Source organism: Nilaparvata lugens, chromosome 5, assembly GCF_014356525.2.
Source record: "Nilaparvata lugens isolate BPH chromosome 5, ASM1435652v1, whole genome shotgun sequence".
In the NCBI taxonomy this organism is placed as follows: Eukaryota; Metazoa; Arthropoda; class Insecta; order Hemiptera; family Delphacidae; genus Nilaparvata; species Nilaparvata lugens.
The window spans coordinates 52309463-52336763 of record NC_052508.1 but is presented as its reverse complement, the minus strand read 5'-3'; the positions used below and the strand labels follow the sequence as shown (position 1 = coordinate 52336763).

The 27301-nt window shown below is 33.2% G+C and overlaps 2 protein-coding genes across 3 annotated transcripts in view; both read left to right on the top strand.

The window, feature by feature from the left end:
• LOC111045285 (longitudinals lacking protein, isoforms A/B/D/L) overlaps window positions 1–9515 on the top strand; it is a 111954-nt gene extending 102439 nt beyond the window's left edge. The window contains exon 5 of the mRNA XM_039428658.1: window positions 8832–9515. Coding sequence (XP_039284592.1) covers window positions 8832–9124 — 293 coding nt within the window. The 3' untranslated portion in view covers window positions 9125–9515. The remainder of the gene's footprint in view (window positions 1–8831) is intronic.
• Window positions 9516–9976: 461 nt separating this feature from the next.
• LOC111045279 (zinc finger protein 2-like) lies at window positions 9977–26415 on the top strand. 2 transcript variants are annotated; one of them, XM_039428673.1, is made up of 4 exons: window positions 9977–12478; window positions 18124–18496; window positions 19754–19999; window positions 21205–26415. In XM_039428673.1, the coding sequence occupies exons 3-4, from the start codon at window positions 19762–19764 to the stop codon at window positions 21954–21956; spliced, it is 990 nt and encodes a 329-aa protein (XP_039284607.1). In that variant the 5' UTR covers window positions 9977–12478; window positions 18124–18496; window positions 19754–19761; the 3' UTR covers window positions 21957–26415. The 2 variants fall into 2 exon arrangements, with proteins under 2 accessions (XP_039284607.1, XP_039284608.1); XM_039428674.1 differs by lacking the exon at window positions 9977–12478 and having other exon boundaries at window positions 16794–18496.
• Window positions 26416–27301: the final 886 nt, after the last annotated feature.

Genomic DNA, 27301 nt, shown 5'->3' with positions numbered 1-27301 from the left:
AATTTTCTGACTCCAGTTGTTTAAAGTCTTGAACTTAGCTAAATCCCGAGTTCGGAAGCCGGCCCCAAATCGTGCTTTGCTAAGAACGTTTATCAAGCCGTTAGATAAATTGTAATAGGTCTTGAACGTACGGGATCATCGGGGTAGTTCTTATTGGATGAACTATTCAAATCTTCGCATTTTATCTATATTCATCTTGATCTAGAACATTGTTCATCTGATTGACATGAAATGCTGATTCTGAAAGTGCATTCTCTATATTCTTGCTTCACTAGGACTTTATATAACTACTCTGTTGTGGGACTTCTTCTAACCGAAATTTATTTTACAGGCAGGTTTCATAAATTGGGCTACGACTCCAATCAGAGTTGGTCAGCGAAGAACAGTGACGATTTTTTCCCATTGGATGCCGCATCGAAGGAACAGAGCTGTGTGGGCCGTACAAAGCTGTTCGAAGGCCCCGGTTCGTTCCCGTGCAAAGACTGCGGCAAAGTCTACAAATGGAGACGGACTTTGCACAACCATCATCTCTACGAATGCGGCAAAAGTCCTTCTTTCAAGTGCCCCTACTGCGACCAGATGTCCAAACGAAAGAGCAACATCAACGCGCATATTAAGAACATGCACAATACTGTCTTTTAATAACAATTCGTACACACAAACCAAATACGAGGGTAATTTTTTTCAACCTCTGATCACATGTCATTAGACACAGACAAGCGGTAGGTGACTTTCACTGAGCTGAAAACCTTATAATTCCCACCAAACGCCCTGTGATATTTGCGGACAGATCGTAATTTGTTGACCTACTAACATGACTGCCTCAATCGAGTCTGCCGCCAAGTTCTAATTACGTACCGCTATTCGTTTTTGCAAGCAAAAGTCATAAATCGCCTGTAAATAGTTCAGCATAAATCTAACGAAGAATGATTCAAATTTACGCAGAAAACGTTATCAGTGATGATGTTGTGCGTGAATTGTATCGAAAAATGAAAGACGTCAGTTGAAATGACTTCCGAAATCGTCGTGATGCATGACAACTCGGACTCACAGTGCTGGTGCAACGTCTTCTTCAGCAAATCAAATTGGATAACTTCGATAACTCAGCATACAAACCTGACTTGGCCACTAATGACTTGAAACTTTTCCTCAAACTCAAGACATGTCTTTGAGGGTAGAGCTTCCATACTAACAAGTAGCACCAAAACAATGTCATTGGCCACTCATTTGGCGGCAGCATTTTATGAAGAGGATTTTGGTAGGCTGGTTCAGTGATATGAAATATCCTCAACCTTCACGGTAATTATGTTGAAGAATAATCATAAGTGTAAGTGACTTTTGGTGAAAAAAATATTCTTTTATATACATTCGTCTTTTATTTAAGTTCAATCGGGGGTTGGAAAAAATGAAACTCGTATTTACCCAAATACTAAATGTGCAGCCTACACAAATACCAAATGAGGACACTATTCCTGTCCTACTAAATAAAAACATGAATACTAAATGTGTACACAATACAGAAATACTAATCCATATAATAAGAGAGAGTAGGGTTGTGTTTGTTCGTGTGTTCGTTTGTTCGCATCAAAACATGTCAACTTGTGGATTGCATACCGGAAAAACGGGAATGATTTAGATCTCTAAATTTTGCACTTACATTCTAGAAATATCAATCTCGTATGCTATAAATAATGTGTATCAGTTACCGGTTTCAGGCTATTTCGGAAACGGTTTTACATTAATTTTCTAGTATTTAACTTGAAAGCTATTTTTATTGGTGTAAGAAAAACACAAATGTGTAGTCATAGTTTGTACTAGTTACTGATGTGACATTATTTAAAAATCTGCCTCTGTCTAGTCCTTAACATACCAGTAATCAATCTTTATTTATTAGTGTTATCCTATTTGATTCATGTTATCTAGCTTTCCCCAGTTGTATAGTAGTTACCCAATTTTTTAGTTGTCTTGCTTCTTCTTTGAACCAGATAGTTCAATTCTAGTCAAATTTAGTCTTTATTCTACAGTTATACTCGTATTACAAGTCAAGTCTCATTGATTTCAAGCTTACAGTATTGTGGGAAAAATTCTGCTTAGAACATGAAATATTTGTTATTCATCTTCAAGTGTAATATACTCTTGTCTCAGGAAACTTATATGCTCGAATACAATAATTATTAGTATTTAGTTCAAATTACTGAAGTTTCAATGTGTGCTTCCATGCTTATAATTCTATGCGCTTCTATGCTTTGTTATCTAACCATTTTTTCTCTATTTCGAACTTCTTTTCAATTTGTTATGATTTGATTCGATTTCAAAATTTTAGCAATTTTAATTCAATTGAAATTTTATTTTTCCAAGTTCCTTATTGGAGCTGTCAGTGAAACTGTCCTGGACAGTGAGAATATTATTCTAATATGTTCCAATTGGGCTAATCATACTCGCTCGACTTGGATGAGTGGCAATATTCCACCAATGACAAATACGATTTATATTTTAACTATGCCGATCATGAGTACATAAGATTTCTACTTTTTAAAGTGCATTTTTTAATAATAAATATATTTTGTCTGTCTATCATGTTCAATGATACTAATATATGGGAATCCAACTTTAATTATTTATTCTATCTACATAAAAAGTTTAAATAATAATTTAAGGAATTCAAAAACAGTATATTTACTGGGAAAACCCCCACGAAAAACTGTACCGATTTTTTGATCCGCAGATATATAGTAGGCTAATAATGGATAGCGGCAATTCTATTATTATATTGAATACTGGATATTTATGTGCGATACTGAAATTCTAAATTGGAAAATTAGAATACCATAATGAATATCAATTAGTTTATTTCAAATTCAATAATTTATCATTTTAAATTAATATTATTACATGAAGACATATTTATTTCAGAATAGGGTATTTTTAACATATTCACGATATTGTAAATATAATAATATACTTGTTTATTCCATTATTCTTATATCTTCTAATCCGATCAGTAGAAGCATAGACCTTTATATTTTCTATTTAGATCAGTATAAACATTTGTATAAAAGATAGCTTATTGTTCTGTATTTTACTGTTATTTTTCAAAATCAATTTTCCTCTAGCTCTCCATCAATAAAATGTATGTGCCAAATAAATTAATTATTTTTGAGTTCTGTAAGTGAATGCATTTATCATTTAGCCTCTCTCTTCGATGGCTTTATATATTCTAAAGCAATTTATTATTTCAGTGTATGAATGGAAAGCAAGTCTAATAATATTATTTCTACTTTTTCATACCATACCGTACCCAACGTTGTGAGGAGGGAAACAAACATTAACTTCTGTCCTCATAGTGAGTATTTTCCTGTTCTCATTTATCTTTCAACTTCACAATACAATAATATTGAGATTGTCAATTAAGAGTAACATATTCTTACTGGCATTTCGATAATCAATCAATTCCTCTTAAATTTATATAGTATAGTATATTATGAAATATTCTATATTTCATTTATATTTTATGCCATATAAATTCGAATTCTAAATCAATAAATACTGATTGAAATGGAATGAATTGAAATTATAAACGTCAAAGTAATATTCTACTACTATCACGATAAAAATTAATCAATTTCAACATAAATTTATATTTATGGATGTGAATTTGAAAGCCGGAATAATAGTTAGTTATATAGACATACACTTGAAAATTCAATATACTTTCTAATTTTCTAGAAAATTATTCAATCATCTAAATCACAAGATCTCATCACGGAAAAATTTCACCAATTTCCAAATCATGAGCTTATTATTATCTATTCAAAATTTGAATGAATTCATTTTACATTTCTTGATTTTTATTGATATTTATTGAGTCATATATGCAATAATAATAACTGTGTCATTGATTCAAAAATATACAATTTTTAAAAATGATTGGGGAAGGAACGAGCACATCCAAAAACTCCTCTTCCCCCGAATTTTGATGGATATAATTTTGAAGTTCTATTCATTAGAGAGTGTTCATGAAAATCAGATAACAGAGAGTGACGGTTGATCGAGGTCAAGTCGATTGCTATCATTTTAACTCCAATCTCAATATACAGCATGACTCAGAAGTCACTACCCACTAATAGAATAGAACAAAGTCCGTCGTACAGCTTTTACAAAGGTTCAAATGTATTGTTATGTGAAACAAGACTATAGTTTACTCATTGAAAGGAGAGAACAATTAAAATTAACATCAAGCTTGTGTCAGTATAAAAATGATGATTCATATCATCAGTTGGTTGTTGGACTCGAAAATACCATTTCACAGTGCCTTCATTCACTCTGAATCATGTGCTTTGACTATTCAGTTTAATATTAATTTCCTACTCTCCAAGTACTGTGACTCGGTCTTGTGCTTCAAGATCCACTCTCACAGGCGGTAACATCGTATCTCGGCTCCCTGAACAAGTTATACTAAATAAATATTGGTGTAAGCTGAACTTTTTATTGAAGTACCTTTTCATTTGTAATATTTTGTGGTAAATTCACCTTGATAATACAAACAAGGCGAAACCATATAGAAAATATAGCAAAATCTTTGCACTTTGCTCTTTTATCTCTGCATTCTAACAATTTTTTTCTAATGTATGTTATGTACAGGTGGTCCAGAGTCACACTACCCAAGAGGTAGATTCATATCAGTTTCACCATAGAGAAAGGATAGCACAAGAAGAAATCTAATGTGTAGGTCGTTTATGTGTCAAATTTCAAGCCGATTTTTTGTCAACTTGAGCCGATTTCTGTCGACTACTGTTTTGGTCGGGCGAGAGTGTAAGAACGACACAGTATGAGAGACTACCAGCGTCACATATCTTTACGAAAAAGAACTACTGGGACTATCAGTTTGAGTTAACTTAGAAAATAGGAACATGAACGATGGGATAGTACTCTACTCTATGGTGAAACTGAGGTGAATCTAAAGTTGCTAGACAGAAGGTTAGTCACTCATCTATTAGTCGAGGCAATGAATGCTCAAAAAAGGGTATAGAGGGAAAAGTTGGGAATACAATTTTTGACCCCGCATTTCTGTTTCGGGTAGTAAGGAGGTAAACATATCAAAAGTCCCCACCCCTGTGATAAGGTCGTGAGGGTGGTTTGAAGGTACCATTTTTTGGTTTCTCGCATAAAACTCAAAAACTATGTATCCTAAGGACTTGACTGTAATATAACAAATTGAAGCTTACATAATTTCTTACAATATTCATTTTACAACTTTTTTTATATCTCCTCTACTTTCCGAGATATCCGCTCTTGAAGGTGTGACATTTTTGAAAAAACACGTATGCCACTAATTTTTTTCCTATTTTTGTATTTCTATTTTTTTCTTATAACTTTTTAAAAATCGACGAGAAAAATTCATGCTGATCATGAGCTTAGAAGGCATTAAATTCTCTTCAATCTGATGTATAATTTCACGCTTTTACGAATTTCCCTACACCTTTTGCAACAGCTTTAGTGTTGAGTGTGAAATCTCCATTTTTGCAACAATAGACCAATTGACATAGGGAATATTTTAAACAAAATTCTTGACTTTGCAGCTCTGTTGAGACTAGTTAGGAGGAGAACATATCAAAAGTCTCCATTCCTAACTCATGTGCTAAGGGGATGAGGGTGGTTTAAAAGTTGCATTTCTCAGCGTTTTGTTTCCACGCTCATATCTTGAGAACAATGCGTTCAACCGACATAACTAACAATTCAAAAATGAAGCTTGATAAATTCTCTACTCTTTATGTCCAGTGGAATTTTGTGATATTCCCAACAGTTCCCGAGATATTCGCTCTTGAAGATGTGTAATTGTTGAAATAACAGGTTTTTTCCAATGTTTTGCTCTTTCAGGGCTTATAATTCTCCAACAATGCATCATAAAAACTGATGCTTACTGTAGATTTGTAGAGCATTGAATTCTCTTTGAAATGATTTATTATTTCACTATTCCATGTTTTCCTTTCATTGTTATAGCAGCTTCAATGTAGGGGGTGAAATTTTCATTTCTAGAAATGAAACAGTTCCAAAGCATGCTAAGAAGGAGTAGAAGGGTTTTGGAAGAAGGGCTTTGGAAAGGGGCCCCTTTTAGTCGCCTCCTACGATGTGGGTGAATTCTGGTTTCAACAGATTCTTGATTCCGATGTTTGATTCAAAGCTCCCCCAGCCCACAGGGGGCTGTTGTATTTAAGTTGACATGCAACTGGAGTCGGGGAACTGCAGCCGTGACGTAGGCTGTAGTACAAAGTAGGCAAAATATCGCATTCTTGAAAATCATACTGGGTATAGTAAAATTATATAACAAAAACATGTTCTAACATGCAATCTTTCTGTTTCTGCTTTACGATAATTATTAAAACATTGAATAATTCAAATGTTTTGCCATTTAAAAGCAAAAACCTAACCTTCTAACCCAACATTTCAAACCCTTAAGGTTTCATCATCTTCTAGGTCGTGTTTATATTTTAGTTTCACCATACGTCAGCTTGTGAATTTCGGGAATGAGATATTTTTATTTTCGTAGTACAGTTGTAGAACATATGCTCGATACCAGCATGTTTCCGCTGCATTTATATGAATGCACTAGCAGGAACCCGTGCTTCGCAAGGATCTATTTTCAAAATTGATAATCTGATAACTTGACGTAATGAAATTTTGAAGAGTTGAAAATAGACCTATAACCATCCTTGGTTAATTAAGAATCTAGCCTATATGCAAAATTTCAAGTTGATTAGTCTAGTAGTTCAGACGTGATAATGCGTCAAACATAATTTTCCTATCCCGTACGTGTATAAGCCAACTCTTTATTTTATTATAGATATGGTTAACGACTGCAAGAGATAGGAGTGTGGAACAGAATAGTTGTGAAACTATGATAGCCCCAGAAGTTTCTCGAACACAATAGTAGGTACTACATGAACTTTTTGAAAGTGATTTAAAAAAATGTTAAAACAACAGAACTGAAAGTTGTCAACCTATCATTCTACCTCCATTCAGAGAGTTCGATTCTTGTTGGCAAGAAACATGTTATTCAACGCAGAAATCATTGTTAATTTACTAAACGATAGGATAAGTTGAATAGTTTCCCTTTCAGGGGGAGTTTTGACAACCCACAAATCTCATTTTTCATTTTCGACAGACTCTACAGTGAGTCAATAATTCTACCATGGCTCGAATAATTTTGAAATTGTAATAAAATAAAAATGGTAGAGAATAATTAATTCATGTGAATGTCAACACCTTTATTTAAAGACATATTAACTGCATGCGTTTTTGTATTGCCGATACAGCATTGATAAAACTGTAGACGTTTATTTAGCAGTCTCAAAAACTGTTCTAGCTAAAAAATTAATAATCCATACATTGGGCCTATACATTGCATCAGGAAAATGAAGTTCAAAACTATGGTTTTCGTAAACATATTATGTTGTTGTCATAATTTCTTTGATGCAGCTGTTTCACATTCGCCATATTATTATACAGAGTTTGTGAAAAAATATTGATTATCAAAACAATACTTTTATTAAATTAATAATAATATCAAACATATTTATCAACTATCAGAACAATATTATTGAGGTTGAGTGGAATCAGGTAGAAAGCAATAACAGAACAGATGTTCTTTTTTGAATTTCTATCATATTATTTTGTTATTTCCAATGATTACAACATATGTTAGAATATCACATGTCAATAAATAAATTATTTCATTTCCTTATGGCACTCACCTTACCATGTTCATAACCTTACTTAATAGGATCCTTTTTCATCCTTTGAAACCCTTAGAGGCAATATATCTCAAAATCCGTTCTTAGTGCGCGTCTAGCATGTTTGAAGAATATTTGTGCAAAGTTTCAAGTCTGTAGACAATTAGTTTGAGCTGTAGTGTGATTTTACATCAAAATTTTCGAAAAATGCCCTCTCCTGGACCCCCAGTGCTCCTGATCGAAATTTTTCTGCATAGATCTAATTTTTTTTCGTAGCTAAACAAAAAAGTTCCTCATGACTTTGCTGTGCAATGAGCGGTTAAAAAGTACAAAATTTTGGGGGGGGGCCTAGCTCCCTCAGGGGGGCAAATTTCTGAAAATCCTCTCTTAGTGGATGTTTTCAGGCTTCCATAAACAATCGTGCGAAATTTCAAGTTTTTAGGCTCAGTAGTTTGGGCTGTGGTGTGATTTCAGTCTGTCAGGGCTTAGCCTTTTATAAGTATAGAGATTGCAACGGATTTATCGGGATCGGTTTATTGCAATGCATTGGTTTATCAAGATTGTTTTATGGATTAATCTGAAATTATAATAGTATAACGATGTCTACTAACGCTTTTCCAGCTTATTAACATTCACGTTATGTTTTTAGATTCTTGAAAAACTATCAACTTCATTTTATTCGTATTGGTATAAAATTGGTATATTTAACAACATCATCATAATCGGTGATTCATTTGCTATAAGTACAGATAATTTTTAAGTTCTAGGTCAATCTTAAGGGGATTTAACGAAGATTCAGTTGAAGCTACAGTGAATAAACTGTATGCTCAGTGTGGTTACTCATCACTTCTTTACTACACATGACGTCACGCTGGCGTTCCCCCAGCACTCTGAATCTTACATCTGTGAGTGATCAACCTTCTGTCTACTAACGTTGAGGTGAATTCGCCTCTTGGGTAGTGCGACTTTGGGCCACCTGTAGCCTACATAACATACACTACACAATTTCGAGATGTGGGTGCAAAGTAGTATGTATAGTGTTAAGTAGTTAGTTATTCATGCATAGTTTGGCTAATCGTCGCCTACCGCCTATGATTTCAGACAAGCACTTGTGGATGGGCGGCGGCGCTCGACCGTCGGATCAGGAGTGGTTGGAGAAGTACAGCCTGCAGCCGGCCTCACGCCAGCCTGGCTGCTACCCCTGCGACCAGTGTGGCCGCATCTTCAAGTGGAAGTGGAACTTGAAGGTGCACTTGCAGAACAGCTGTGGTGTGCAGCCGACCATCTGCTGTCCGTTCTGTCCGCACAAGACCAAGTGGAAGAAGAGTTTGCACATGCATGTCAAAAACAAGCATAGTGAAATGAACTGGTCGCCTTACGAAACTGCTAAATAAGCTTTAAATAGTTGAGTAAGTTTAATAGTTAGAACTAGAACATAGTTCTAAATACAGTACTGATCGCCTTAGGTTTGTCTTAGTTTCCGAAACAAGAAAACTGGAAATGAACATACACGTAGTTTGTCTCAAATGAAGTGGAAATGAACGTAGTTTAAACAACTAGTTGCGTTCGGTTTGTCTTAGATTAAGCACCCAAATTGTCCGATACAAGAAACTTGAAAATAATTATAGTAATAAGGACTGCCCTCTTTAGTTTTGTCTTAGTTCATTTACTTTGTCCAACACAAGAACTTTAACTCTTAGAACAAAAATATAAAGATTACTTTATTAATCTCTTGAATGAAGCAAACTAGTAGTTCTGTGAACAGTAGACCTCACGCAGTATTCTCATCCACAAGTACCTGATTGAAACTATAGACCTTATGGAAATACAGCAATAGACTGGCTTCTCCACACATCTGTGTAATCACTTGTCAGCTGATTTATGATGAATAATTCTATAGTCCGATTCCTACTCTAATATTGGTGTATGAAGGAGGCTCCTTTTTCCTTTTATATTATCCTTGAAATGCAAAATTTCCAAAAACCTTGTATATACGTCGACGCGCAATTAAAAAAGGAACACACCTGTCAAATTTCATGAAAATCTATTACCGCGTATCGCCGTAAATGCGCAACATATAAACATTTAAACATTCAAACATTTAAACATTAAGAGAAATGCCAAACCGTCGACTTCTATATTATCCTTGAAATGCAAAATTTCCAAAAACCTTGTATATACGTCGACGCGCAATTAAAAAAGGAACATACCTGTCAAATTTCATGAAAATCTATTACCGCGTTTCGCCGTAAATGCGCAACATATAAACATTTAAACATTCAAACATTTAAACATTAAGAGAAATGCCAAACCGTCGACTTGAATCTTAGACCTCACTTCGCTCGGTCAACAATTAAAATATTCAGAAAATGGAAAACAGTTCATTGCCCAAACTTCTTCTATTTCGTAATTAGAATTTTTAAAAATTTCTTGAAATATTCATAATAAACAAGTATTAGTTTTGTCTTAGTTCACGTCGTAACTTTTGTCTCATAATAATTGTTTTGTTATTTTTGATTGGGTGTAGATTTAATGGTGCTTTCTTATAGTTGTGTTCAAATAATATTATTCTTCGTGACAGAATAATAAAAACTTATGAACACAAATAATAAACGCGAATAGTTATTGTAAATACGAAGAATTAACAATGAAGTAAACTAATACATCACTTCTTACATCTATTTATTTATGTTACAAATTATACTGATGATTATTAATTAAATTTTAAGGCAATCCTCGTGTCATCAATAAAAAGAAAAACTTGAGTTCAGCAACAGAGTAACATTATTAAATAGATGTCTAATATCAATTAGTTAACCCTTATTAGATCAGCTAAGCAAAAATTCCACAATTAATGATCAATTAGGTTTCACCAATTATTAGCATTGGAAAATGAAATTTTCAGCTTTCCTTGCATACTTCTCAGGAAAACTGTTGTATTTTGGAAGGGAACTCATCTCTTAGAAGAGAACTTATGAGTTTTCATGAAGAAACAGTGTCACTATCCTTCCCCTTTTTGAATATGCATTTATTGTATCTCGTAATATACATATTTCAACGTGAAGTTGAATAGGATATTGATCAGTGAATGGAAAACCATGAAACTTTTGTCAAAGCAATTAATAAGTCATCCATGCTCCTTATTTAGAAAAATTTCTTTGCTCTTTTTCAAGACTCTCATCCCCAATTGCACAAACTCAGTAGTTTTGATTCATACTACTTATAATTTATATACTCTATTACTTAATTCAAGGGTCATCCCAAAAAGCTTACAAGAAAATTCAATAGGAAACAGTCATATTCTTTAGTTCCAATTGCTCTCTACTTTTAGTCGTTTTACGTTTAGTCTACCGTAGCCTGTGCTCAGACTTGCCCAGTACAAAATGCAACAATGGAACTGTACCATATACCCATTCACCATATATTATTATTATTCATTTATATTTAAAGTAGAATTTATACTCATTTTAAGGGCATAATTTTAGTCTAGAATAATATTTTTGTCCTTTTTACTGATACTTTTTACATTTGAACTGTAAATTAGTCTTTAATTTTGCTAAGGTTAAGTATTATAATATTTATGTTGACATGTCTTCTAAATATAATTTTTAATGTTCGGGCTAATTAGTATGTAATACAATTATGACTTAGAATATTGTCAATGTTCTCAGGTATTTATGTAATTAGGCCTACCTATCATTTATTTATAGAAAAGTTCCTTATCATTCATGATACAGTAATAATATAATTTATTTATAGAAAAGTTCCTTATCATTCATGATGCAGTAATAATATCATTTACAAATCGAAGATAATAGATAATCCAATTAATTGTAATGATGAAACAATGTGTTTTATAGATTTGATAATCTCCTGGTCATAGGTAATAATATCTTTATTCGTGAGCTTCATACAGTCTTGATAATACAACTTAGAAGTTTTTAATAAACACTTTGCAAAGAAAGAAAATTATGAGAAACTCTAACTAAAAAATAATCAAATACTGATAAAATTTAGTATCTTCCTTATCTACCTCAATGAAATTGCTAACAGTTCATGAAGTTTCAAAGAAAATAGTTTTGATAGTTTATTTGTAAAATATCTAATATTGGAAATTATTATTTTCCTATTCGATTTAAACGCTCATTATCTTATTCACTGAGTTTTATTAATAAAACTCATTACTTAATTTAATCATTAGTGTTTGGAAAATAATGAAGTGACATGGTTTTTTGAATGTTAAATCTTTCCACTATGATCATTTTTTTAATTGTGACTTATGTGTGTATAAAATTGTAAACTTGAAATTTTATAGCATGGTGTATAACTGATAATAATATATACTAGATATAACGTTTAAGTATGACAATATGAATTGTTTTATTGTATAATTTTAAAATTATTGGATTTCTTCATTGTTAGAAATCACTTGTATAGTTGATGTATATTTTTATACTGTTTTCGATTGATTGAATCACCGCTACAATATTGTTCAATTTGTTTTTAGAAATTATTTTTGAAGAATTTATGGTGATTAAAAGAGGATTGAACAATACATTGTTATTCATTTATGAAATTCTATGCTATGTATACATTACTCAGTATAGGCATACATTCATTCTGTAAAATTAACTTATGTTCTGTTTAAACTAGAATGACCAAATGAAACAGAATTGATTCCATGAAAGTTTCAGTGTCTTGACTATTAGTCTGCGTAATTCATCAAGTTCTTCTTAACAAAGCCAAAGGTAAGCACATCACATTTCTGTTTGTCTTTTTCTATTTAGGTTTAGCTATATTCAATTTCTAACTGAACACTCTAGGTTTGTAGATTGAAGGCGAAAGCACACTGCCGCAGACAGATGGAGAAAAATCAATCGTTGCACTGATTTCATTCTATAATAAAATTATATTATTCAAAGAATCTTATTACTTCTACTTACTATTGAGATTAACTTCACATTTTATGTTTTTTTCTATTCCTCATCGAAAATAAAGTTGTAAATGTAATTGCTTTGAATTAAAATTCAAAGTAACAAACTATAATAATGTAGTTTAATGAATAGAGTGTTTAATGAATTGTTCAATACAATTAGTACCATGATTTCTTTTGAGTTCAATCTTAATTAATATCATAAAATATAAATATTTATTTTGAACTTGATCACCTAGATTCTGGACTATCCGTATGCAAATGTACTTAATGTAACGGATAAGTTACGGAAAGTGATAAGGATAAGTGAACGGATAAGATAAGAGATAAGCGGTCTGACTCAGTGGTCCGCTGGTAAGCTATCACTTGGATAAGTTAAGAATCATTCGCCTGTTACGCACGTTGGAAGGGTGACCATTCGATACAATTCCTCTGAATATGACTCATGAGTTGTGATATGATAAACCATATGTTTTCGTTGTCATTGATTCATTCATAAATATCAAATGTTGTTGATCCGTTACTAGTAGAAAGTCATGTTCAATTTTATTTGATTAAAGCTCTACAAATGAAGAGTTTACTTATTTCAATTTAATCAAATAAAAATGCCGACAAAGAAAAAGACAAAAACGATTGAAAACCGTAACTACGAAGAAGATAAGATGGAATCACATATTGACAAGTTTCTCAAGCCAAAGGAATTATCTATCGACCCAGATTCGCCTACGGCAGAGAGAGAGTGGAAACATTGGAAAAAGACGTTCGAAAATTTCTTAGAAGGAACGACAACCAAAGACAAAATGAAAATATTGGTAAACTTCTTATCACCTGCTTTATACGAAATTGTGGAAAGCTATACTTCATATGAAGAAACTATATCCATGTTGGAAGATATGTTCGTTAAACCGAAGAACGAAATTTATGCACGATACTGCCTTGCTAATGCAAAACAACAAATAGGTGAGTCCATTGATCACTACTATTCTGAACTAAAAAGATTAAGCTTATCATGTAACTTCACTAGAGTGTCAGCCGAAGAAAACAAAAACGAGCATATTAGAGATGCTCTTGTTTCAGGGTTATGTTCTATTGAAATTAAAGAGAAACTTTTTCAACAAGGAGATTTGAGTCTACAAGAAACCGTTTCCCAAGCACGTGTTCTTGAATCCGCAAAAACATATGCCGACTCCTTTAAAAGTACTTGTTATACAAACTCTGTTGAAGAAAATAAAAACATAAGCTTGAGTGAATCTTTCTCAGATGTTAATGCTGTAACCCAAAATCGACAGGCAATTGTAGAGAAATCCGTTCAATGCCAACGTTGCGGATATAAAAAACACTCAAATTCTCAAGAATGTCCTGCAATAGGAAAGACTTGTCATAAATGTTCCCGAATTGGACACTTTTCCCATGTGTGTAAAAGTAAAACGCTCAAAGAAAAACTAACTACGTCAACTATTACTGCAGCTGGTATAGCCAGTAATCTTTCTAAAGCTACAATTATTGTTTCGGTGAATGGAATAAATACACCAGCTCTTATTGATACCGGAAGTGTTGCCAGTTTTATTGATGAAAAATTTGCAAAAACAAATAAATTTAAAACTGCATCAGATTCTTGTTTTATAAGATTTGCATCTGTTCAACATAACACCGCTACAAAAGCATGTGTTTATAGCAATATTGTGTACAAAGGAAATGAATACAACAATATTAAACTCTTGGTATTAAAAGAATGCTGTTGCAATGTGATACTTGGTCACGGTTTTTTGATGAATCACTCTACAATAAGTTTAGCATTCAATGGTTATAAACAGCCTCTTGTAATAGATAATAATTCTACAACCACACCACCCTTGAAAGATTGCCTCTTGGTGGAGGCCATGATAAAACCATGTTCCCTTTTCAATGACTTGACTCCCGATTGCCACCCAATAACTACCCGATCCACAAGACACCCACAAGATGACTATGAATTCATGAAGAATGAGGTCAATCGCCTCCTTACAGAAGGAATAATTGAGGAAAGCCAGTCCAGTTGGCGTGCCCAGCCTTTCATTGTAACCAATGGACAGAAGAAACGAATGGTCATAGACTATTCACAGACTATTAATAAATTCACAAATTTAGACGCATACCCTCTCCCATTGATCGAAGATCTTGTTAACACAATTGCCAAGTACAACTTTTTTAGTACTGTAGATTTAAAGTCAGCTTACCATCAAATACCGATTCTTGAGAATGAACGACATTACACTGCCTTTGAAGTAGGCCGAAAACTTTATCAGTTCAAACGAATACCATTCGGAGTAACCAATGGAGTAGCTGCCTTCCAACGTACAATAAACGGACTTATAGAAAGAGAGAATTTGAACGACTGCTTTGCCTATTTGGATGATGTTGTCATTTGCGGTTCAGATCAAGAAGAACATGACAGAAATCTTAAGAAATTTCAACAAGTAATTGAATTGTATGGCTTGACTATAAATGAAGAAAAATGTAAATTTTCAAAAAAATCATTGAAGTTCCTTGGGTATGAGATAAAACATGGAGAAATTAAACCTGACCCAGAACGCCTTGCACCACTCATGAACTTTCCACCCCCAAGAAATGCTAAAGAAATGAAACGACTCATGGGATTACTGGCTCATTACTCCCGATGGATTAAAAACTTTTCTCAAAAGATTCACCCCCTTGTCCACATACAGAAATTCCCTCTATCTCAAGATCAGATGGAAACTTTGGAATTGTTGAAAAATGAAATTGCTTCCGCGGTACTGCTCTTTGTTGATGAAAATGCTATTTTACCATTCATAATTGAGACAGATGCATCAGATTTTGCAATTGGTGCAACATTAACACAAAATTCTCGACCAGTAGCCTTTTTCTCACGAACTTTGTCCCAAAGTGAAACCAGGCATTCAGCTGTTGAGAAAGAAGCCTATGCCATTGTGGAGTCTATAAGAAAATGGAGACACTATTTACTACGAAAACAATTCACTTTGATCACTGACCAAAAATCAGTCACATTCATGTTTGGCACTCAACACAATAGAAAAATAAAAAATGAAAAGATACAAAGGTGGCGCCTAGAATTATCTGAATACAAATTCAACATAGTCTACAGACCTGGAAAAGAAAATGCACCAGCTGATGCACTCTCTCGTATATGTATTACAGCTGGTTGTTCAACATTGAACTCAGCTTTGGCAAAATACCATGATGAACTTTGTCACCCTGGTGTAACTCGTTTCTACCACTGGCTCAGAATGAAAAATCTCCCCTATACTGTAGATGATGTAAGGAAAATTTGCTCCAATTGTGCAATTGCTTTGAAATAAAACCACAGTATATGAAGACAAAAGGAAATCTCATAAAGGCAACAAAACCTTTTGAACGAATTAATATGGACTTCAAAGGACCCGTACAATCAAAAACAAGAAATAAATACCTACTGGTGATGGTTGATGAGTACTCAAGATTCCCTTTTGTATTTCCTTGTCCAGACATGACTGCGAGAACAGTCATAAATTGCCTGGTCTCATTAATATCAATGTTTGGCCTTCCAAGCTATATTCACACAGACAGAGGAACATCCTTCATGTCAACTGAGTTGAAGAGCTTTCTTGGCTCAAAAGGGATAGCAACTAGTAGATCAACGCCTTACAATCCGAGAGGGAATGGTCAAGTAGAGCGATATAATGGAATTATATGGAAAGCAATAACACTAGCTCTAAGATCACGAGGACTTGATTCAAATCGATGGGAGGAAGTGTTGCCTGATGCACTTCACTCTATTCGATCTCTTTTGTGTACTACAACAAATTGCACCCCTCATGAACGAATGTTCCTACACATGAGATCCTCAACAAATGGACAGTCACTACCATCTTGGCTAATGAGCCCAGGACCAGTTTGGCTGAAGAAAATGAACCGAAATTCAAAGCAAGATTCATCAGTAGAAGAAGTTGAATTGATTGAGGCAAACCCAGAGTATGCTCACATTCGTCGCCCTGATGGACAAGAGTCCACTGTGTCGCTCCGTCATCTTGCCCCTAAGATAACACGAAAATCTAGCCGGGTAGAATGATATGATAAACCATATGTTTTCGTTGTCATTGATTCATTCATAAATATCAAATGTTGTTGATCCGTTACTAGTAGAAAGTCATGTTCAATTTTATTTGATTAAAGCTCTACAAATGAAGAGTTTACTTATTTCAAGTTGAAAAATCGCTACCCGGTGTTTCGGAACCCACCTATTATCATCCGCCTCATTAGCCACGCACAAGCTCAGAGCTCATGTGGGCATCACCTTCAGCAAAAAAAAAAAAAAGATTCAAAACGATATACTATACATAGAAATGTTTTTTGAAAAGCTATTATAGGCTAATACAACAAAGGTTACTCACCATTTATTTATTATTTATACACATTAATTTATCATCAATCTTCAAGCTGTCAAATAAAATTCTATTCAATGACTTGACAAGTGAAGTATCACCATATTATTCTCAATAATGCATGAGCGAAACCATCGATAAACAATATCAGAATCGATGGAAATTAATGAGAAGTTGCATTTATAATGCTAATTAATGAATAATTGCTAATTAATAAATAATTATTATTAAACAAAAATCCAGATTAAATGCTGTAAATCACCCCGAGGACATCTGCTACTGCAAATATTGACAACCGGGTTAACATCTAGATGAAAATTCGATGAGAGCTACTATCCAAAAATTATTTGCCAGCCCGGGAATCGAACCCCAGGCTTCGATTCAAATTCCATAATTAATATGGATTTTAATTTAATAATAATTATTCATTAATTAACATTTGAATAAATGCAATTTCTCATTTAATTTTCATCTGTAGATTGGCTGGCCGCTATGGCTTCATATAAAATGACAATGGCAACCCAGAGATTGTCAGTTTAGTGTAAGGGTAAGCATATCTGACTAGCAATTAGGAGGTACCGGGTTCGATTCCCGGACTGGAAATTAATTTTTGGATAGTAGCTTCCATAGAATTTCAATCTAGCTGTTAACCCTGTTGTCAATATTTGCAGTAGCAGAAGTCTTCGGGGTGATTTACAGCATTTAATTTGGGTTTCCGTTTAATAGGCTGATAATTATCAAATATCAGAATCGTTAAACAGTTGAACCTTGTATCAGAATCGTACTGATTGGTTCTCTGAACTTGGTTTGCTTGGTGAAACAGTTCTTGAAATAGTTAATTACACTGTCCTTAATCTTCCTAATGTAGATTCTCCTAAATCTCATCTCCTATACACCGGAATTTTTAAACAAATGATGCTTCATAAAATGCTCTAGATAGTGTTGGTTTCTGTAGTGAGGTTCACCATCAGCGTTTTTTTATAAATACTGTAAGATTAATGCATCCAATTCAAAGTTAATGTAACTGTAGTGCTTTACAACATCTGCTTATCTTTTGCAGCCGAAGATTGGAATGTGTATGAAACTGAAACAATATGGTTGAACGAGGACAGTGGTGGTGGTGGGGCATTCCTGTACAACTGCGGAGACTGTGGACTGAACTTTGAGACTCGACTGGCTTTGATGAAGCACCAACTGGACAGATGTGACATGCATTACTCCATTTTGCGATCTGCTCTCCTTGGCCCCACGCCTTCTCCATAGCAAATGAAAATAAGGAGCTAGCAAAATGTGTTTATTCAATATAGTGTTAATTTGTTCATAGAACATAGTCCTGATATGATGGAAATATGATCATACAGACTATAGTGAGATTTACATCAAACTGTGAGAATTAGTTTGATGAGAAGCATAGCATGGTTGTTATCGATAAGGTACGCTGGCAGTTTGAAGTTGATCTCACCATAGTTCGTTCGTTGTACTAGCCACGTCCATGTGAGCTAGCCTTTCTCTTACATTACACTACTTTTCTAAAACAAATCCATAGTTTCCATGATTTGGTTTTTCGTAATTACAAAATTAGATTGTTGATGTTATAAAATATTTCTGTTTATATTATGAGGAAAATGATTCTTGATTTTTAGAAAATTGATTAGATTTATTAATCTATAATCTGGTGATATTTTACAAACACATTCAATTTAATTGAGTGGAATTTTGGTGAGTTTCTCAATCAAGAAAGGCGTTTTTAGTGTTGATCTTTCTCAAGACCTCAAGTTTTGATCATTTTTATTGAAGATCAAACATCGACTGCCGTTTTTCAAAATAATGATATTCTAAGCTGAATGTTTCGACTTTTATGAGTGCTGTTGCTGTTAATTAGTTGTAGATTTTGAACCTAGTATAGAAATAGGATTTTACAATGGGACTACCTCAAGTTAAAATTTTGCAATAATATCGCATAGTAAACGTTTCTTGAATCAATGGTTAACTTGAGTATTATAGCTTTAGAAATGGGTTTAATCCAATGTTATTTTATTATAGAGTTTATTGTTATGAGAATAACACTTTCATTTTATGCTTTGTTTTAATCTTTTTTGGAAATATTATTAATTAGTTATCGATTGAGTTGTGTTCAATATTTTAATGAATTGTTGTAATATTATGCACTGTGTGGCAAGATTGGTTTTATAAATTGTTATAATTATTTGGAGTTTTCATTTGATAGTCCTTGGCTAACAGCTATAGATACTATTCATCCATCATATTATTGTGAAATCAATTCTATTATACTGGATACATGCCTAGAAGCTGTCATTGTAAAGATGAAGCATTAATTTTATTGAACGGAAGTTCTAAGCTATGGATGATTTCATTCTACTCCCCTTCGGTCTGCCTGTTGACTACCTTGTAACATTAATAATACCTTTCGATCAATTTATTGTAGGCCTACTTGAAATTTCAACACATCACATCAGAATTTTGATTAATTTTTTTAAATTAACGTTTCTAATGAAGGATACAGTAAACCTATAGTATGAACTACTATTGATTTTCTTTTCCACAGAATTCAGATTATTTACAGTATCAAACATACTGTATTTTTTTCTATGATATTCAACAATGTATTTTTTTAATTAATTCTCATAATTGAAAATCGTAGTTTGAAATGTTTACTTTGTTTTTTACAGTACGCAACATGAAAAAACAATTATTAGCAAGGAGTGAAAGCGACTCATCATGTGGAATGTATTTTTGTGAAAAGTGCGGCAAAGAGTACAAATCGAAAGGCACTATGAAAAGGCACATGACGGTGGAGTGCGGAAAAGAGCCCAACTACTCTTGTCCAATCTGCAGGCACAAGTTCTATTACAGGGATAAATGTCTACAGCATATAAGATTGGTGCATCGCGATCTCAACTTGTTTCCTATGGAAGGCGGGAGTGGGAGTGCTAGTGCTCAAACTATCAATAATATTTTTAAAGTTATTTATTATTGAAAAAATTGATAGTTTTTAGTTACACAAATGTTGTGTTTCGAAGTTCGTTCTGCGATTAATGATTGTAACCGGAGATGAAACTGATCTATAATGTTAATCTTTCAACAATGTTTAGCAATCAAATTGTGATTGATATTTATGTAACTAACTTATGAGGTTACTACAAGGTCACTGATCACCAATAGAAGTTTCACAAATTATTCGCAATTGAATTGAAGGGCCTGCTTCATAAAACTCCAATAAAGTACTAGAGCTCTAGAAGTTACCAGGCCTACAGTAGTTTCGAAAATGCAACCACCGTCTACCAACATAAAATATCTACTTATCAAGGGATTTTTATCATTTTCTATTTATCTATATTAGTAAATTTTTAATTAATACACCCTAGCCAAGCACTCATAATATACTTTTTTACTTGACACTTTTATGTTGTATTTTTTTAAGTAGCCTGAGAAGCCTAGCCAAGCAATCAGTGATATTTTTTATTTATTTTCTTGTTCTTGAAACTTCAAGTTATAATTTATTTTTAAAGTTGCCTGAGAAACGATACTCATTCATTTTTCATTCTCATTGAAATTTGTGGAAAAAGGTAATATACTATTAATAAATGTTGAGAGTGTTCATCTTATTAAAATTGTACTTACCACACCTTTTAATTATAATTTTGAAGAGAAATACTACCCCCATATTAGTCTTAACATCATCTCAGATTTTCAGAGGTTCTCATCAACTGATAATGATTCTTTCATCACTGGTATGTTGTTGTTGTTGTTGTGTCTTGTCATTGCAATTATCACATTTATCCAATTAAAATTTATCATAATTATATTAATTATAAAGTTACTGCTGTAAAATTAGAAATACATAACTTATCCATTAGATTCATTCAATCATCAATAATGAAGGCATCATTCATCCAAAACGTTTTCCTTCTCGAATTTCAAAAGAATAAAGTTTTTCCTCACAAATTCATGAATATCTCCAGAATTTAAGTATCAATCGATAACTAAAGATTCTGTGGTCGTACTCTTTAAATTCATTAGTATTTTAGATAGATTCCAAGGTCGTTTTATCTTGATTGATTTGTGTAGTAACTTATCTGTTTAATATGTTGTGCTTGATTATGACATTCTTTATTCACAGTTATCCTCCCAAAGGACAATGATGAATTGAGCAAGATGTTGTTACTGAGCTGCGATCCGCCTTCCAGAGTCATTTACCCCGACAAGCCAAAACAGGCGAAACCAGTGGATCGCCGCCACCAATTCCTGCCCGAAATGGAAAAATTCCAGTGCAATTCCTGTGGACGCTCGTACAAATGGCGGCAGAGTCTCGAGCGGCACCTGAAGCATGAGTGCGGCAAAGACCCGGTTTACTCGTGTTTGCAGTGCAAGTTCCAGGCCAAACACAAGACCAGTCTGCAGCGACACTTTGAGTCTTTCCATGCGGCCTGCCTTAGCACGCAGCCGCAGTGCAATTTCTGTGGACGCTCGTACAAATGGCGGCAGAGTCTCGAGCGGCACCTGAAGCATGAGTGCGGCAAAGACCCGGTTTACTCGTGTTCGCAGTGCAAGTTCCAGGCCAAACACAAGACCAGTCTGCAGCGACACTTTCTGTCTTTCCATGCGGCCTGCCTTAGCACGCAGCCGCAGATCATCGTGCAGCAACCGAGGAGCAATGATGGCAACAATAACAGTGGAAACCGGGTGGCGATTGCCAGTCAGCGAAGCGAGGCTGAGCAAACATCAAGCTGCGATAACATAAATAGTAGGAATCAGCTGGGAGGCGCTGGTCAGGAAAACACGTCTGATGGAAGGTTGAACTGTATTGATCCTGGTGAACATGGCACGAATGATTTAATAAACAAGAAAATATCTGGTCAACAACAGGATTGATGGATTGTTATTTCAATAAACTGAATTGAATGTACCGTACTATCTGATGAAACTGAATTTTTCTCTCTTGACCTATTTTGAAGAGCTTTCTCTCATTCTTATTTTATAATTACAGTTTATTTGAAATTCAATTATCATCAATTCCATGGTAAAATAGTTTGTAAATCTTTCGGTTATCAGAGTCCTAAATCTCTTCAAAAATTGTGTGATAGGTTGTTTGAAGAATTTCAATTTTTGACAGATTGGCATTTTTGTGATTCAATATCAATTTTCTTTTATGTGATTCGATTGAAATTTTGATTGTTTATAAAGGGGTTTTAAAATAGTAAACTGGGATCATCCATATTGGGATATAAATATAATGTATTTCATTTGTAGGCTACACGCTACATTGTTCTTAGAATAATTTCATCTAATGAAGCTTGTTATATTTTTCTATTCTATTATACTTTTCCTGTAGAAAATATAATTTCTAACCAACTCGAATGAAATTGGTACTGATAGTGATGTATGATTCTCAATATTCTATTTTATTGTTTGCTCTGCACTATGTATTCCTCATTCTCAGCCTCTGACAGTAGATAAAAAATGATACTCAATTGCCATGGAATCCAATGAATCTCATTCACCCCTGGTCAACAATCTAGTCTGATATTCATTATAATTTATTCTTATTGAAATTAGAGAATCATTGTTAAATACGAAAAATTATTTGATGTGATTCTCCAACTAACCGATATTTTCACTGACAAAATAAGAATTCATTCTATCTTTTATGAATATTGATTATCACTTTCTAAAATCGGATATTAAAGCTACCAAGTTGACTTATAAAATCCTATATTTATCTTTCTGATGCTTTTAATAACTATGACAATAATTGTACTGTGTACGAACGATATGAAAATATTGGACATATTAGTTCCAAATCAGTCATAATTTATTCTATGTATTAACATGATAATTTATTGTATACATTATATATTTTGTTGAATTTATATGAATTAAGAAATTATTTCTGCTCAACTCAAATGAGAGTTACCTATGCATGTGCCAAATTTGTGTTGCATTTGATGTCAAATTACCTATTTAGTAATATTTTATCTGATCATTGGAATTGTTAAAATGCTTCTTAGTTTTTTGACTATCTCTATTTGAAAATGTTGCAACTTATCAATGAAGTTTATTCCTCATAATACCTATTAGAATAATGTTGATAACGTTATTGAATATTTGATATTTTATTAGAATAGAATATTTTCTACAATATCAATAAAAATTCAGAACAGACTGCTAGTTGAAGAACTGCACTCAAATCACTTTTACAATGAAAACACAACTAGTTCCCATGAGTGCTATGTCGTTGTAAAAGTGCTTCAAGTGATTCATAAAATACTATTTCTATCATTTCTGATTAGTTTTTTATTAGTTTGTGGCATTTAAAAATGAAACTTTTTCTAAAATTATCAAGAAAACTCATACATTTTATCTATTATACCTTCTTCAAGATGATCAAAAATGATTTTAAGTTTATTTTCATGGTTAGTTTAGTGTTTGTTCAATTATTGATTTATTGTTTGAAATGAATGCCAACCTCTCATATCGATCATGGTGAACTAGAATTGTTTCTATCGATGTCTAAATAAATTATTGTGGGATCTTCGGGGTTTTCAGGGGTGATTTCTTTTCTTATGTTATTTGTTATTTATTTAATGTGGTTGATAATAAATTTGAATGTTTTAATGTTTTTCTATCATTGTAGCCTACCTCTTCAAATACCTTATTTTCTGAATCGAATGATAATGATTTATTGTTTGAGTGTATTCTAGGTCCTTCATGTCATAAATTCTCGAATTGAAACGGAAAGAACTGACACAATGAAGTATAGTAACACTATCAAGGAATAGATGGCTGACACTACTGCTCGATCTTTGAGGTAGTGTCTGACTCTGATCAGACTTAGTTATATATCTTAATATGTTTATGTAGTTTCTAAGCATTCCATGTTGATTAAAAATATTCCCAACAACTCATTACAAATAAGGAGCTTATTAGAAGCTATATTACTATTTACAAATATAGGAGCTTTATTACAGATTTATTTTCAATTCACTTGATGTTTTCATTTAGTTCTTTCACCATTCATTACTTGTCAATCAGACCTGTCAATAACTAATAACTAATTTTATTGTCAATAACTAATTTTACCAGTTGAATCTTATATTGGCAAGCCTATCTAGTTATTATGTATTCTGTGCACGTCGAAAGCTACCAACTAATTTTAACAGTTGTATTTTATTCACTTGATATGCTGATCTAGTTTTTATACCTTCTTTCGATCCCAATGTCAAACAACTCATTTATTTCACACATTGAAAAACAAACAATGCATAAATAAAAAATGAATTATATTGAAATAATCTCATCAAATTTGTACAATTCATTTTATTTATTCATCCAGTTTTCTTTATACTTTCACGATCCTACCTTTCAATAACTAACTATTTCACTGGATAACTTCATATTTAATTTTCTACGCGTTCCTTCCTATCTCTAGGTTTCTGAAAACCTCTCAACTACGTATTTCCCTTGATAACTCCGTTTATAATTTTAGACATGTGTTCTATCAATCTTGCCTATCGACTTTTAATTTTGTTCACTTGATCAAAAACAAATCCAATCAAGTTGATAACTACTTATTGCCACTGATCACACCTTCCAGCTACTAATTATTTGAGCGGTCGGGCTTGGGTGGGTGTGGCCTACTAACACTGGTCTGGTTGCAGGCAAGGTGCTGGGTTACTGGTGCGCCCGCTGCCTGCGCGTCTACCGCTACAAGAAGACGCTGTCGCGGCACATGCGACTCGAGTGCGGCGTGGCGCCCCAGTTCAAGTGCTCGCAGTGCACCTACCGCGCCAAGCGTCACGACCGCCTGCTCGTGCATCAGGCGGTGCGCCACGGATTCGCGTGACCCCGGAGGGATGCTATAGTGAGCTCCACCTTATAATGGATCAATATTGGTGTTGCTAGGCTGACAGTAATATCCTTTTCTAGCTCCGCAACGTTGTCGAATCGTTTCTCAACAATTTAGATACATAATTAATTAACAAAATATTCAAACTCAATCATGAAAATTTATTGAGTGCCGTTTGCACAGTGGCAGTTTAAACTAAATTTCATTTTCAACAGGATTAAAACCATACCACGAATCGTTCCATTTAATGTGGCTCATTTTGAGTTAAAGTCACCAGCTGATCAAATTCAGTTAATGCTTTGACTGTGCAAATGGCCCTAAATCATTGAACAATATATATTTTATTAATGAATCAAACTTGATTGATCATTTTAAACAAGAATGTACAGTTCATATTACATCATATTCACCATTATCAGCTATACTTCATAGAAGGCAGAGATTCGGCATCCCTGTTCTCCCATATCTCTCCACTGTCATTATAAAGTGATTCTCACTTTAGCTGAGGTACCAGCTGCCGAAATGATGGTTAGCGGTGGCAAGATTAACTGAAATCGGCAGAAACCCAACTGTAGTCATCTAACAACTCGACTGAAATTAGCTGAGAACTCTATTGAAATAAGCAAAAACTTCCTATTAAATCAGTTGATAACTTCATTGAAAACTCAACTTCCAATGAAAGTAGCCAATGAAATTATTTTACTGTTGATGGAGCATAATGTCTATAGAGATACATTTCCACAGGACCTTGATGGAGCATGTTTCTATTTGGGGCCTTTACATTGGGAATAATTTACAGTTTGTTCAAATAGGACTTGAGCAATTTGAGGACGGATTTGGCTTCTCAACAGTGAAATTGGCGATTTCAAGTTTCAAGTTTAGGATATTGTTCAAACTTGCAGAAAGAAATCATCAATGTTCCGTACCAGACCAACAAGTTTACCAAATAAATAACTTGATATGAATTCACTGATGAATTTAACCAGGTTTTAACAATGCTTTTCTATCTTTGTGTACAAGTATGAATAATAATCACAATAGAAAACATAAAATACATGGTTCATAAAAATGTATTATGTAAATAAATATCATATGAATGTTCGATGGTAAGCTTTTTACAACTAAATATTATTAAATCACTGAAATTATAAATTTATTGTAGGAATATTTTTTCTAGTCATAAATATAGTCTAGTATTCAATAGTATTATTGTTATTTGTGTAAAGATGTTGTTATAGTCCTCTATCAAGTGAACCATTCACATTCTGTTTAAAAATTCAAATTAAGCGTGATTTTTGATGCTACTAAAAAAAATGTATGAATACAAATATAAATCTGAGTACTTTTTAAAATTATTTTACTTTTAAAAAGTAGCTCTAAAGATAAAAGACGATAAAATAATGTAATATGCAGTATGTATTGTTAAACATTAAATGCATATGAAAAACTCAGTCAATAAATATTATTTCGGATTTTTTCAATCTATCTGTGGCTCTTTAATTGTTTTTGATTATTTGATTCTCTTATGCTATTTAATTATTTTATTTGCTGATTTCTGTGCTTTTGAGATATCATGAAGCATTTGACATAGTACTTTTCAGGAATAAAAAAAATATGAAAACTTTTAGTGGGTACCCTTCTATTAAAAACTTTTAAATATTTTAACGACCATATAGGTCTTTTTCAAATTAAAAATTTATTTCAAATGTTAACTTGAAAATGACCTATGGTCGAAACTAGTCGTTAAAATATTTTAAACTTTTTAATAAAAGGGTACTAAAAGTTTTATATTGTTTTTATTTGAATCAAGTAGCTCATATAAGCGAAGTGATTTCACTTTTCATGAATTTGAAAATGCAAAAATACATGTCCAGCTGTGATAGAATCGACGTTATTTAAAATTCTATTCGGAATAATTTTAATATTTTTTGTTTTGGTGCAAGGTCTTTTACATAATACCATGGTAATCTATATGTATAAAAGCGAAATGGCACTCACTGACTGACTCACTCACTCACTCACTCGCAGAACTAAAAATCTACCGGACCAAAAACGTTCAAATTTGGTAGGTATGTTCAGTTGGCCCTTTAGAGGCGCACTAAGAAATCTTTTGGCGATATTTTAACTCTAAGGGTGGTTTTTAAGGGTTTAAAGTTCGTCTTCTAGCATGTATATTCTTCTTATTCCAATATCTTAAAATTATAATTGAAATGTCCATACCATATGTTAATATAGAACTATAATCTAGAGAGAGTACCTCTTCGAAACAGTTGTTCTGGTAACTAAATTAAAAATTTTGTCAGGTTGGCATTAAGTTGAGTTGACTTTGTTAGGTTGGCACCAAGTTGAAGATTGAAATACATTTATTCAG